General features: G+C 40.7%; 1 protein-coding gene across 2 annotated transcripts in view; it reads right to left on the bottom strand.

Annotated features, from left to right (window-relative positions):
• focad (focadhesin) overlaps window positions 1–12,897 on the bottom strand; it is a 54,909-nt gene that overhangs the window by 27,095 nt on the left and 14,917 nt on the right. For both annotated transcript variants that reach the window (XM_044341672.1, XM_044341673.1), the window contains exons 6-14: window positions 10,052–10,153; window positions 9,569–9,794; window positions 8,841–9,050; window positions 8,596–8,683; window positions 6,730–6,923; window positions 5,475–5,732; window positions 853–957; window positions 488–589; window positions 221–348 (exon numbers count right to left, since the gene is read on the bottom strand). In XM_044341672.1, coding sequence (XP_044197607.1) covers window positions 221–348; window positions 488–589; window positions 853–957; window positions 5,475–5,732; window positions 6,730–6,923; window positions 8,596–8,683; window positions 8,841–9,050; window positions 9,569–9,794; window positions 10,052–10,153 — 1,413 coding nt within the window. The remainder of the gene's footprint in view (window positions 1–220; window positions 349–487; window positions 590–852; window positions 958–5,474; window positions 5,733–6,729; window positions 6,924–8,595; window positions 8,684–8,840; window positions 9,051–9,568; window positions 9,795–10,051; window positions 10,154–12,897) is intronic.

Here is a 12,897-nt window from a genome sequence, read left to right on the forward strand (position 1 = left end):
TCAACAAGCCTCCTACAGGACACAATGCCAACAACTGTTATTGGAACTTTCTCTCCCAGTGGAACTGTTTATACACTGTGGCAATTTTAGTCAACAGATTTTTAAAGAAAGAATAAACATATGTGAGGCAATATTCAATCCATTGTTACTCCCCAATGTACTCAACCAGTTGAACCCTTAGGCCCCAAACAAGATGTGCAGTGTGTGGTGTTGGTCTGACCTCTCTCTGCAGATGTCCCTGAGGCAGGCGGCCCTGGCCAGGATCTGCTCCCACTGGGCGTCCCTCCCCACCACCACCCTGCTGTCCTTCTGACCCAGCAGACGCTGAAGCTCCGGGTAAACTCGATCCTTACACAAAGAAACAAGCATGTGGGTTGAGAAAGAGACACACAAGAGGACAACAAAGGATTAGAAGAAAAAGTTGGCCCAATACATGAATATTATGATTATGATCACCATTTATCATGGTGAGGGGAAACTGGCAGACCTGTTTCTTCCACAGAACAGTCATCAGGCGCATTGCCACTGCTTTCAGCTTGGGGGCGCTGGCCAGCATGTGGAGAGTCTGCAGCACCATGGGGACACAGAGCTGGAACATTAAAGCACACGGTTAATAGTTAAAATCTTCTAACATCAGCTCACTGCATATTCTCTGAGACCTGAGTATGAGTCAGAGCAAAGTCTGCACACACATCGATTCCTTTTAATATTCAGAACATGAATTATGATTCAGTAACAATAACAAAAATACTCTTCAGGGAGGTTGCATGAATTGAATTAATGGAGGTATACACTGGGTGTATCAGAGATGGGTTATATTTCATGTTATATTTCATCAGAGGTGTTCACTACCTTATGAGTCCCGAGGTTTGGCAGGCAACTGAGCACAGCATGAGCCAGACTTGGATTCTTTTCCTTCCCCAGCTTGAACAACAGAACAGGAAGGAGTGAAGGGACCTGCAGACACACATGTGAGGCTGGTTGAAGGACACAACCATGAAACCGGATGAGGACACTCCAGAGAGTATACAGACACCTCTTATTTCCTATAGTAGTTTTGGGTGTTGGGATTTCCAGATACTGAAGTATTTAACATCAAGTCAGTTTTCATACCTCCATACAATTTAAAGTGTCATACTAAAAGGAGGCTAATACTTCTGCAATCATTTATCTTGTGTTTTATATTTGTACTCAAAGCCCTGGTGTGTAGAGTTTTATTGTGATTACAGCAACTTTCAAATGACTCAGTTGTAAAATTGGAGCAGACTATGTGTTGCTTTCAGCCCATTTGCCTGAGAGTTTGTCACGGTATCTTTTGAAAAGATACTAACTTCTACCACTGGGGGGCATCAAAGTTAGCCATTTTCAAATTCTACACATAGGTGCTTTAATTTAGATCAATTTGTAGATTTCACTTTGTCATTAAGTATTTTTTCTGTTGATCAGTGTTAAAAAATCCTAATTATATCTAATGTGATACTAAAGGGTTAAAAACAAACAAGCAAACATGAAAAAGTCCAAGGTGGAGGGAATACTGTGCAGTAACAAACATTTATTCCCTGTGCAACATTTCCTATTTTCCTCACCACATTTTCTAGCTAGATTCAAATAGAATAATGAAAGAATAATGAAATTATTATCAAGCTATGAAGAGTCTGTGTCACTTCAGCAGCCATTGCAGGAGAGGCGCACATTACCAGGGAAAACATGACGTGAAAGAGACTTTTCCCACAGTAGACAATATGGGTGTGTTCTGATACCGATACTACCATACTATTTAGTATGCCAGCAAAAGATTTAGTATGTCCAAAAGTACCAGGATGCATTTTGCAATGTGCAAGCCAGCATGCTTTTCTGGCTATTCTGACCCACAATCCTCTGCTCAGCAGAAGATACATCACATCGACTGAGCCGCTGAGAGAGCACAGACCAATGACAGTGCATTGACATTGCAAACACGGAGGCCAGTGTAATGACATGACAGAAGCTGCAATGGCAGATGACGTAGTATGTCCCAATTGTATGCATACTGCATGCAACAGTACATACTTTGAAAGGGCAGCTGCAGTACGTACTAAAAGTAAAAAGTGTGTGATTCAGAGATTTATATCTACATGTATGCACAAACCCCAGCAGGGTGAGCTGTGGTGACAGTATCTGGAAGTACAGATTAACCACTCCAGGCTTGAGGCTGCCCCACCTCCCAGTCCCCTCATGGTCTGACCCACGGACTTTAGCATCTGAGCCCCATTCTCATTTCTAAACACGTCCATTCTGGTCAAGCTTTATGGATACAAGTTAGAGAGTGGAATGAAGGTCAATGCAGGGTTAACAATTTATCACTCCTGTGAGTGCTGAGGTCAAAAATAGGAAGTAGTCAGAGTCCTTGGACATTGGTCATCAACAGCTCTGCAGTGGAACAGGCTTTAATTAACATAAAGCACTTACTGCTGCCCTGCACCTTGGTCGTTGCATAGCAACCCCTTCACCTGCACGGCTTGAGAGGAGGAGGGAGGGGCACAGAGGCACACAGGAGATTTTCCTTCAGGTTGCTGGAGTGTATGCTTTCATTGTATCCCTAAAGGGTCTGTTACTGACCCTGAGCAATCGCCTTCAATCAATAAAATATCATCCCATTTAAATACGATAAATACCTTTTTATTCCTCCGCAGCACCTTTGCATCTGCATACATTGTGAGTAGAATCCAACCGCTAATCTATAAGGTGTTTGGGGTGTTTTGTGGATGTATGCAGGCAGATGTGAGGTGATGGGCTACTGCGAAGGGGGAAATCCAATAGATTCAAATATGCCAATAACCTTCTACCAACGCATGAAACGACCGGCACAAGTGGCACTCTGGGAGCAATTAGAGCAGCGGGGGAATACTCGAAGGCGTCTAACGAGCCCAAGTAATGAGCAGCCTGTAACACTGTGTGATATTTCACTTCATCTTCTGGAACTAGTGACTCCATTTGCAGTCCCAGAGGGTCTGAGGGAAGTCTGTCAGTTTAAACGACTCTCTTTATAAAGCAGCAGAAAAACCAGTAGCTGAAGGCTGGTGCCGCTGCTGTCATTTAAATCATTTCAAAGTCAAAGATTTACAAAAATATCTGTTATAAATGAAATCATCCATTCCACGATGCCACCCATACAGATTTTAAAGGCCCATATCAGAGGTTTTGCCAGTTTTAATTGACTGACCACATGTAACCCATATTGCACATTACTGTTGACCATTTTCCAAGGCATATCTATGAGTTTTAGATTGATTTTCTGCTTTTCACGCAGCTGTAGAGTTCAGTTTTTTCAGGACAATCAGTCATTTCAGTAGAATTGTGCAGAATACGTCGCCTTTAAGACCTTATGGGTTCTTACAAAAATTAAGTGCACGGAGTTCAGAAAGTAGGCATGATTTGAACTTCTCCCCGAAGCTCTATTTCTTCATTCTTTACACAAATATTTGTCACTTTTCACCTCTACAAACATGTGCAACACTATGAATTCCTTGTATAACTGACACCTCATTAAAATAGTTCTTTTCTAGCATAACCCGACCATTAGCACTGTTCCAGACCTCCGAATAAACTCCAACATCTCCAATTTGTTCACTTTAATAGATCTGGCGCTGTCCTCACTGATGATGACCCAGTTAGACAAAAAATCAACCAATGAGAAGCTTTGTAGGCGGGTTTAGGGATGGGGGCAGGAGTTTGAACATCTCTAACCTTGGTGACCCCCAGTGGCAGGATAAAAGAAGACACTTTGACAGATTGAAGTGAAAATGGTTTTGAAAGCATACATGTTCTGCAAATGATTGGATTGTAAGTTGAAGTACTAAAATGGTGTCAGGTGGAAGCAAAAACACTGAAAGAAAGACGTGATATGATATTAGTGGTGGTGTGGGTGCAAAATTCAGATGCAATTCTCTGGAATCTTCTGTCATGGAACAACACTTTATCGCCCGAGTGAATTATTATTACTATTAGGGAGGCAGTCATAAATTAGTCATTCAATTCAGTCTTGTATTGGTGGAATTGTAAATCTGCAAGACAAACATTACTGATTTTTAGTGCCATGTAGTGGTCCCAACCTCTCCCAGAGACAAACTCTCTGCAGACTAACCATAAACGAAGCAGAACATAAAGAAAATCATGAACTATAACTGTTCCCTGGAGGCCCACAATTTCTTTTCCCCAGTGTTGTTAGAGTGGAAGTTTTCTTACAACAAAATAATAAAATCTTGCTCTCCAGAGAACATATTAAAGCTTACCCACTAGCTTACATATTGAAAATGACTGACTAAAACAGACTTACATTTGGAGACAGGCCTCATAACTAATTTTTCCTGTTCTCCAGCTAATGGAAATTCATAACTTTGTCAATGCTCACCTTTATGTTAGTTATGTTACAAATAAGTTTTCATGCTTTTTGTGATTTTCTGTTATTTTTATACTGTTATTATGTCGGATATCTACATTAAACGTGGTCAAAGTTCCAAAACTTGAGGTGAACATATGTAAAAATGCTCCCTGAAAGTCAAACGCCAGGGCTTGAACCTGCTCTGAACGTTTCATTTGCAACGTTACCGCTACTCCTTCCTTATGCCCACAAACAGCCATTTGTTCCATAGCCTTTGTTGCTAAAGTTGTTGCTAAAGTTGTTCCATGGGTTATAAGCATTGTCCACTCTCATATTTCGGATAGGATTCTGACTTTAACATGTATGGATATATTTGAGAAAATGAATTAATCCTCTGGAACCATCTGGCTAAAACTGCCTGTTTCAGACAGAGGCTGAACTGAGGGGCTGCATAAAGGGCCAGCATGAGTTAAATAAGGACTTTTTTAAAAATATAAATCATGCAAAGATATTACAGTAGAGTCCGAGAATATAAACATAGACCTGGAAATGTGCAAAACACCCTTTAATACCTTACGAGTTCTTACAAGTTGAGGTCATGGGAAACTCAACCTTATGGGTAGTTAGGTTCCCTTAATGGAAAAGAACGAATTGATGAGCTTAACAGCAATCAAAAAAATGTCAAAGTGGAACAAATTGTAAACAATTTGTGAAATGACAAAAACAGGTTTTCTGTTAAAAAGAGAAAGTGAGAATGTTGATGAGTATGACATGACTCTGTTGTTGTACTGATAGAATTAGTGCTGTGGAAATGTTCATTATACTGAATTTATCTGACCTATTAGGGCTATTATGTAATTGTGCTGGCTACTATTAGAAACATGGCCATTATATGAATACCGATTCTTCTTTGAGAATGGACAGGTTATGCTACTGTACACTTATTATTGTCTTGTCTATGTCTTACTTGTTTTGCCTCAAGGTGAAATGTGCATATTTTAGTTTTAACCTTATTCAAATATTCAAGTCTGTGTCATTTATTAAAAGCTTATGGCAAAAAAAGCTTTTACTTGAGAGTCCTTCTGTGTAGATATGAGTCCCATGGATTACGTACCTGGCAGGGGTCGGCTGCAGCGATGGCCTGACTGGCATTCAAAGCCAGCTGGCAGACGTCTTCCCCACCTGTGATGATGAGATGGGTCACGACAAGGGTGAGGGAGGAGGGCAGGCGCTGGCTGGACGACAGGGCCGAGCTGACCGACAGCAGCCAATCAGCAGCTGCAGGATCATCCGCCACTTTGCGAAGTACGGACAGAGCCACACTGAGTTCGCTGTACCAGGGAGTGAGAGGAAGGGCCAACAGTCGACCAGACTGAGTGCAGGGAGAGATGAAGATGAACTAAAATGAATCATTCAACACATAAATGAACATACAAACCAACAAATTAAAAGAAAGAATACATTTCCAAACAAAAACTGTGAGGTTTTGCTTGTATTTTTAACCTATTCTTTTGTTGTTGCATTTTCTTGTATATATCTTATTATATTCTTCTGTATGTGTTACTTGGGTTACTCAGGCCCAGCCTTTTATTTCGTGTTCTCACAAAACTTTTATGCTATCACATGAAAACAGCAAATAATCAATCAAAATCAGCAGTGCTGTAGCTTACAAAGTTAACATTTTGAGACTAAATGTCCATTGTGACACTCCTTTTTAATTTTGGTTACTGTGCAGCTATATTATCAGTCAGTTACATGTAGCTGCGACAGTTAAAAATGACACATATTGCAGTGTTTTCATCATTTTTATGACACTAAACTTTTGACATTATGCATTTTTATTGTGGCCTGGGGCAGAGTCTAATTGTTGCTGGCGGAATGCATCTAACTATATTGACCTTTCCCTAAACTGATTCTTTTCCCAGTGGCTCCTCTACAGTACAAAAAGCCATGATGGTGCACTGCAGTGAGGAGAAGTTTGACAGGTAATGTTTCAGAGGCGTTTTTCATCTATGTACCACCACCAATAAAGTCACATGACCTCCTTTCTGATGGGATTCATCTGGACAAATGTAGTTCATGAGACCCATGACAGCGATGCTCCTCCGTGACATTTATCATTATTGTGAAAGGTATTCTTTATTATTTGTGGACCAACCAAAGAACATTATACAATATCTATTGATTTGTGATTATTTTTTCCTTTTTAGTTTTTACCACATCTGCTATGAACAGTTATTAGCTCCTCTAATAAATAACGTCCCTAAAACAATCACTTGTGCTTGTACTTTATTGTGCATATGCATATAAGACAGCAAATAAATTCAGCTTGGAACAAAGTGATGGATGCTTAGTGTCCGCGGTGTTACCTGGCGGGGTTTATCAGTCTGTCTGCTGATGCTGCGGAGCAGGCTGTGGGCCAGGTTGTGGTTGAGGCTGTGTGTCCGCCGGTCGGTCAGCGCCTCAGTGAGGCCTGAGCAGGACAGGAGCTGCAGCACAGGAAGAACCAGGACTGGACTCATCCAGGGAGACAGCTCAGCCTGCTCTGGGACTAAACTCAGAGCTTTAATCAAGAACAGAGAGGGGAGAAAAAGACAAGATGAGGCAAAAATCACGTTAGATTGTAAGTTAAGATATAGCAGGTGAACAAAAGGATAGAAGAACAAAAAAACAGCTGGGAAATTCTATCACCAGGATGAATCATGTTCTTGTGATCTATGAATGAGTCACGCTTTATTTACCACATTTCAGACATTTGCTGGAACTAAGTAATTTAGCAGTACTTGCATTTGTGTATTACTGGAAGCTTGATAATTTGCATGACTAAAAGAGGCTGTTGGTCAGCAATTAAGTTACTGGAAGTGGACCAGTTGAACACTCTGCCCATTCTTCCTTTACAAGGTCATTTTCAGGAATCTTCCAAAGAGATTACAATTACACATCAGCTGTTCTCTAGGTTAAGATGAGGAAACTATGAGACCTGTGAAATAAAGTCTTACAGTTTGCTTTACAGCAGAAACAACGCAGTAGAAAATATAAGACACAGTAAAGGAAATGGGAAAAAACTGATGATGATGAAATGATTACATATAATAATTACATCCTCCATTTGGATTTTCAGAGAAGCTTAAGGAGTTTCCAATTTCCCATTTCCCAAGTTTAAAGCTGGTCAACAGAACAAACTAAAAACACAACATTGACATACTATAACGTTATCAAGTTGTTAAGGCTAACCTGTTAGCTTCAAAGTTACAACAAGGAACTTTTAACTGGTTATGAAACAGTCTCGTGATGCCTCTGATGCTTCTATGTGACCTACATAAGCAAACGAGACCATCAGCTAGAAGATTGGCTATATATACATAGTATATCTATATAGTTATTCTAAATACCTGCCATCAGCTCAGATTCCCTGCAAAATCAGATGAAACAATTTACATTTGAGTGACTGTTAATATAAAAATATTGATTAGTATTATTATATTAGCAGCTTTAAGTATCCAATCTTTTATTCTGAAGCTATTAGATGACTAGATAATAATGTTAATGTCAGTGACAACCTTGTCAGCAAATATTGTATGTTTTTGAATGATCTTGATGTGTATTCATGGTATGTGCACAGTATACTTTTTGGATTTGTTTTCCATTTGGAATTAGTGAAAAATAAAGAGGAAAAACATATTCTTCCCCAGCCTCTGACAGCGTGCTAATGGGGAGTAAAATGAACATTTTCACGCAGGTCTGCTGTATTATATGACACATGTGGTGCAGCCTACCAGGCAATATCATAATTACCTGTAATGAGTTTAATATCATGGCTTGCTATGCTATATTGCTTGTTATGATATTCATTACACAAACCAATTAGAAATGAAATATTCTTAATGAGCCAATTTGCAGGTGCTGGAGAGATGATATGGAATGTTTGGCCTTTGGTTTGTTTTCACCTCCGGCAGCACTTTGCAGGATCATGTGATATGATCTGTTCAGAGCAAAATGATATTAAAATGGTTTCATCTGCAGGTCAGGATATCAGGCAAATGGTTGTAGATTTTGACCAGGACGTTAACCTGTGTCTGCACCAACCATTTTTCACCAAGGGACCCATTAAGGCCTCAGTATGTTTTCACCAAATGATCGGTTATGTGTTGTCAGACAAAAAAAACTGAAGTGTAAAAACAACAATAGGGTTGTTGTATCTAACCCTTATTTTTATTTATTAATGTATTTTTTACCTAGATTGAGCAGGCTGGTCTGCTGAGCTGCAGGGGCCTCAAGCAGGAGCAAGGCCACACCCATCAACAGCTCATCCAATGGCAGCTCCTGCAAACACACAGCGTTGATACACATAATGTACTGTGGTGTGTAATGATACTGATAAGGTCCTGAAGGCAAAAATGATGAACACATTCAGATTACTCCAGTTAACAGAAAATGATGATCTAAAATCTTATTGGATCAGAAACAGCTGCTGTGTCACCTGTTGGCAAGCAGACAGGAGCTGCTGCATTAAGCTGAGGAGCGGTCGGCAGTCTCCGTTTAACTTGAGGCAGCGCTGACAAGCGCAAAGCAGCTGCAGCAGCAGCTCAACTCTCTCAGTCCTCCATCGCTCCTCAGAGGCCTTGACCAGACCCTGAAGCAGAGTGTCGATGAATCCACGCAGCTCCAGCACCGCCTCCACACTGTCCACCTGTCAGCGAAGAGAAGACAACACCAACACATCTTTCATTGTGTCCTCAACCAACTGGTAAACTCTCAACATTTGAGTGAAATCTTGTATATGCAATCTTTTTGAACTTGAGCAAAGACAAAACTTTATGCTAACCTCTGTCTCTTCCAGCTAAGATGCACCAAGAGATTTTCAAAACTTTTTTTTTCTTGATTTTTGTAAAGCCCATATTAATAGATTTTTTAATGTGATTATAGCATCTTTACATTCATTTTGATGGCATAGGTTTTTGCTTCTTACAGTTATATACTGTTTTTTTTTAATACTACCACTTGGAGTTGCCAAAGTGGGACATTTTTAATTCCTACACATAGGGGCTTTAAAGGTAAGCGCAGATGTTTTGATTGGTGCAGCTTTAGAAAGATCATAGAACTGAATGACTGCAATGAAAAAAAATTAGGATATACAATATCATAGAACAATAATCCATTTGAGGCTGTTATAGACATCAGCGTCTCATGAACTATCACCACCATCACCTGCATGTGTGGCACCAGTTGGCAGAGACAATGGAGCAGACTGTCCAACACTGGCGAGCTCTTCTTCTGGTCCTTGTTCTGGACGACTGACCCCACTCCTGGATGTTTGGGCAACAGCACCCCGAGGAGACTGTGTCGGAGGAGGGCGAACTGGGCTTGCCTCTGAGGTTCACAGTACAGGTACTGCAGGAAGGGGGCCAGCATGGTGATGTAGGCTGGTTCATTTCTGCGGTGTGTATACACACAGTGTGTTAATAATCACCACTCAAGCAATTATGAAGCTGAAACTTCCTCAGGCTTGTAAACAAAATGATCTATGTTCAGCACTGTGTTGTGTATCTGTATGTATTTGCCATTACTACATTATAACAGCTGACAGTGGTGTGATGAGTTATATGGGATGGGGTGTTCTCTCCAGATGGCTTTGAAATTGGTGCAGTGATTGGATGTTGGGTTCAAGGCCTCTGTTGTGACTGTGCTTGCCTGTCAGCAGCCTGCTGAATGAAGTCATCAATCTCCAGCAGCAGAGCCGGCCAGCAGTCCAGCCGGTTCTCCAGGGCTGTGATGTACGGGTGGGGGCTGCTCCTGCAACATAACAGGGCAGAGTAAAGGTCACGTTCACGCCACAGATCCTGATTTTTATTCCTGTGCAGGTGACCACGGCGTTTAATCACTCTAATCAGTTTAAACAGCAAATTGAGCTGTAATGAGCTGATGTGGGAAACAATTTGATCCTGAAACATTCTGGATACTTGGTGAGAGGATCAGTGACTTCAGATCTAACAGATTCAATTAAGACATCGCTTACATTACTGTCTTGTTTAGACGACTTTTTCTTCAATTTGTCTTCTGACTGACAATTCTAATCAATGTGAGTATCCACCCCCAGCACCCCTACTTCCCACAGCTATAACTCTATGAACATGCAATATCACTCAATGCAAGATGTCTGCTGCTTCACTGAAAAGTCCATTTTCAGTGTTTGTGCACTGGAGGTTTCAAGTTTCCACAGTACACTTGTGTAAGTTGCATACGGGACCAAGATTGGCTGCAAACTAGTTGTGATACATGTTTAACAGAGATTTTTCGTGAGAAACGAGAAAGTTTCCACTTTCAGCGGATGAATGTGAAAACAAACTCTGACACGCACATCATTCTGCACAGTGAAGAGAACAACATCACAGTGAGGGAACAAGAAGCAAAACACATGTTTGAGTGGAGGGGGACTGTAATATTTCATAAAAGTTAGTTGAGGAAGGGTGCTGCGCCTGTGGCAAACAACCATATTCACATTATATTTTTGTTATGTTTTTTTTTTTTTTCTCTTGGTGAGGGGTGGGGGGATTATTTCTTTTATGTTTTTTGTTGCAGTTTGTTCTTTGTTTGCTAGTTCCCTTGCTGGCTTTTTGGAACTGTCTGATTGGTCATCTGTATAAGATACAAACTATTGCTGTGTTTGATTTCTGTTTGTGTTAGTAGTGTGTCAATAAAAAGAGGATATATATATATATATATATATATATATATGCTTTTTGTTTAAAATAGACTGGAAATTCAAAACAGTAATGACTTCTCAATAGCACCATTTCAAGGTCTTCCTGTTCTTTACCTGTGTCCTGTGAGCCTCATTTACTCTTGAATTTGCAAACCCATTAAGTCCAGACAAAACACTGAGGTCAAATCCAAGGTGAAGTCTCTGTGTATTGTTCAGACTGCAGTCCACAGACAGGCCAGAGGTTAACACAACAGGGTGGTGTGGGTGGGGGGGGGGGGGTGGATACCACCATCAGCGAACCAATGCGTTCCATCAATCATCACATATCTAAGTGTAGGAAGGAAGTTCAGCGACTGTGCATGCCTGTGCCTGTGGCAGCCTGCGGCGTGAGCCAGACATGGACTACTCAGTGGCTGGGATCCCTCCTCCCTATACTCCTTCTTCCCTGTTTTCACATGGTATAATCTATCTGACCATCTCTGCCCCTCCCTCCTTAGGTTCCCTGTGGTCGTCTCCCAACCCTCAGCTTCAATGCAGTTCCCATCCATCACCCTCTCACGCCGCTTCCGACTCTTCAGCTGCCACACAAAGGAAGAGGCAGGAAGTCAAGACAGAGGGCATCCTCCTTTGGTTCAACTCCAAGTTCACAGCTGAATTGGAGAGCTGGATGACAAATGGACCAGGTAAAATGTGTCTGTCGTAACGCCCAACTTCCTGGACTGTCTGCAGGTTACACCAACCTCTGAGGTGAAGTCTAGGTTGGACCACAGACCTGATTTACCATCTGGAAGCTGGGCAGCAGGCAAACCTCACTGAAACATTTCCCAGTGACGAGACTAAAATACTTCATTACAAGTCTCTGACAGTCTTTAAATCTTAAGCAATAAGATCCTCAAAAGAAAAAAAAAACAATGGATGCATTGGCACGTTAGCAAAAATGACACAAAAATACTGAGTCTAATGCACAAGCACAGTCAGAAAGGTTAGCCTTGTGTTGCATATAAATCATAAGAGGAACTAATCTGCACCAAAGCAACAAAGCTTCATTTCCTGAAGCAAAACATGCATCTTTTCCTACAGAATGACAAGAATGTCAGCACGTATCCTACAGGCCAGTCCTTTTTATTTACTAGGGCTGGTTATCGAACCTCAATACTTCTTCGGTACAAAAACTGTCAAGTCCTGAAAACTGGCATTGACCATCTAATCAGATTTGTAATCTTGTTTGCTGATCTTGTTTATATCGGATTCAGTAGTTTCATATTTTTATCAGAATTCTGTCAATTTCAAACTGTAATTTATTTTAACCAAGTTCTTGTATTCTACAGATGCTTGTGTTTAGACATTTAACATCTCAGAACTTTGGCTTAAATAAAAATAAACAAAACAGGTTTTATGAAACCCATGTTAATATTTAATTTAGCAAAGAGACAGGAAGCATTAGAGGAGATAAAAGGGTACGAAATGATCCCCAGTCTGGAATCGAACAATGGATGTTGTGGTAATGTGGTATGTGCCTTAACACGTAGGTTACCAGGGCACACTGATTCAAAAAGTAAGGTATCAAATAAGCTTTGTTCTGGCATCAGCACCAGAACTCAAGTATTATACCAGCACAAGTACTGAAAAACCTCAAATGATACCCAGTCCTACTATTGACTGCATAATATAATCTACAGTACCACTCAAAAGTTTGGGAACACTTTCTCATTCAAGTGAATGGGAAGGTGTGTATATAATCAAATTTTACACATCAATTTCCAGGACTATTTGGTTGAAACATAATACAATGTGAAGATGGAGTCAGAAACTAGAATTCTCCTGAGCACATTCC

Source organism: Thunnus albacares, chromosome 22, assembly GCF_914725855.1.
Source record: "Thunnus albacares chromosome 22, fThuAlb1.1, whole genome shotgun sequence".
Taxonomy (NCBI): domain Eukaryota; kingdom Metazoa; phylum Chordata; class Actinopteri; order Scombriformes; family Scombridae; genus Thunnus; species Thunnus albacares.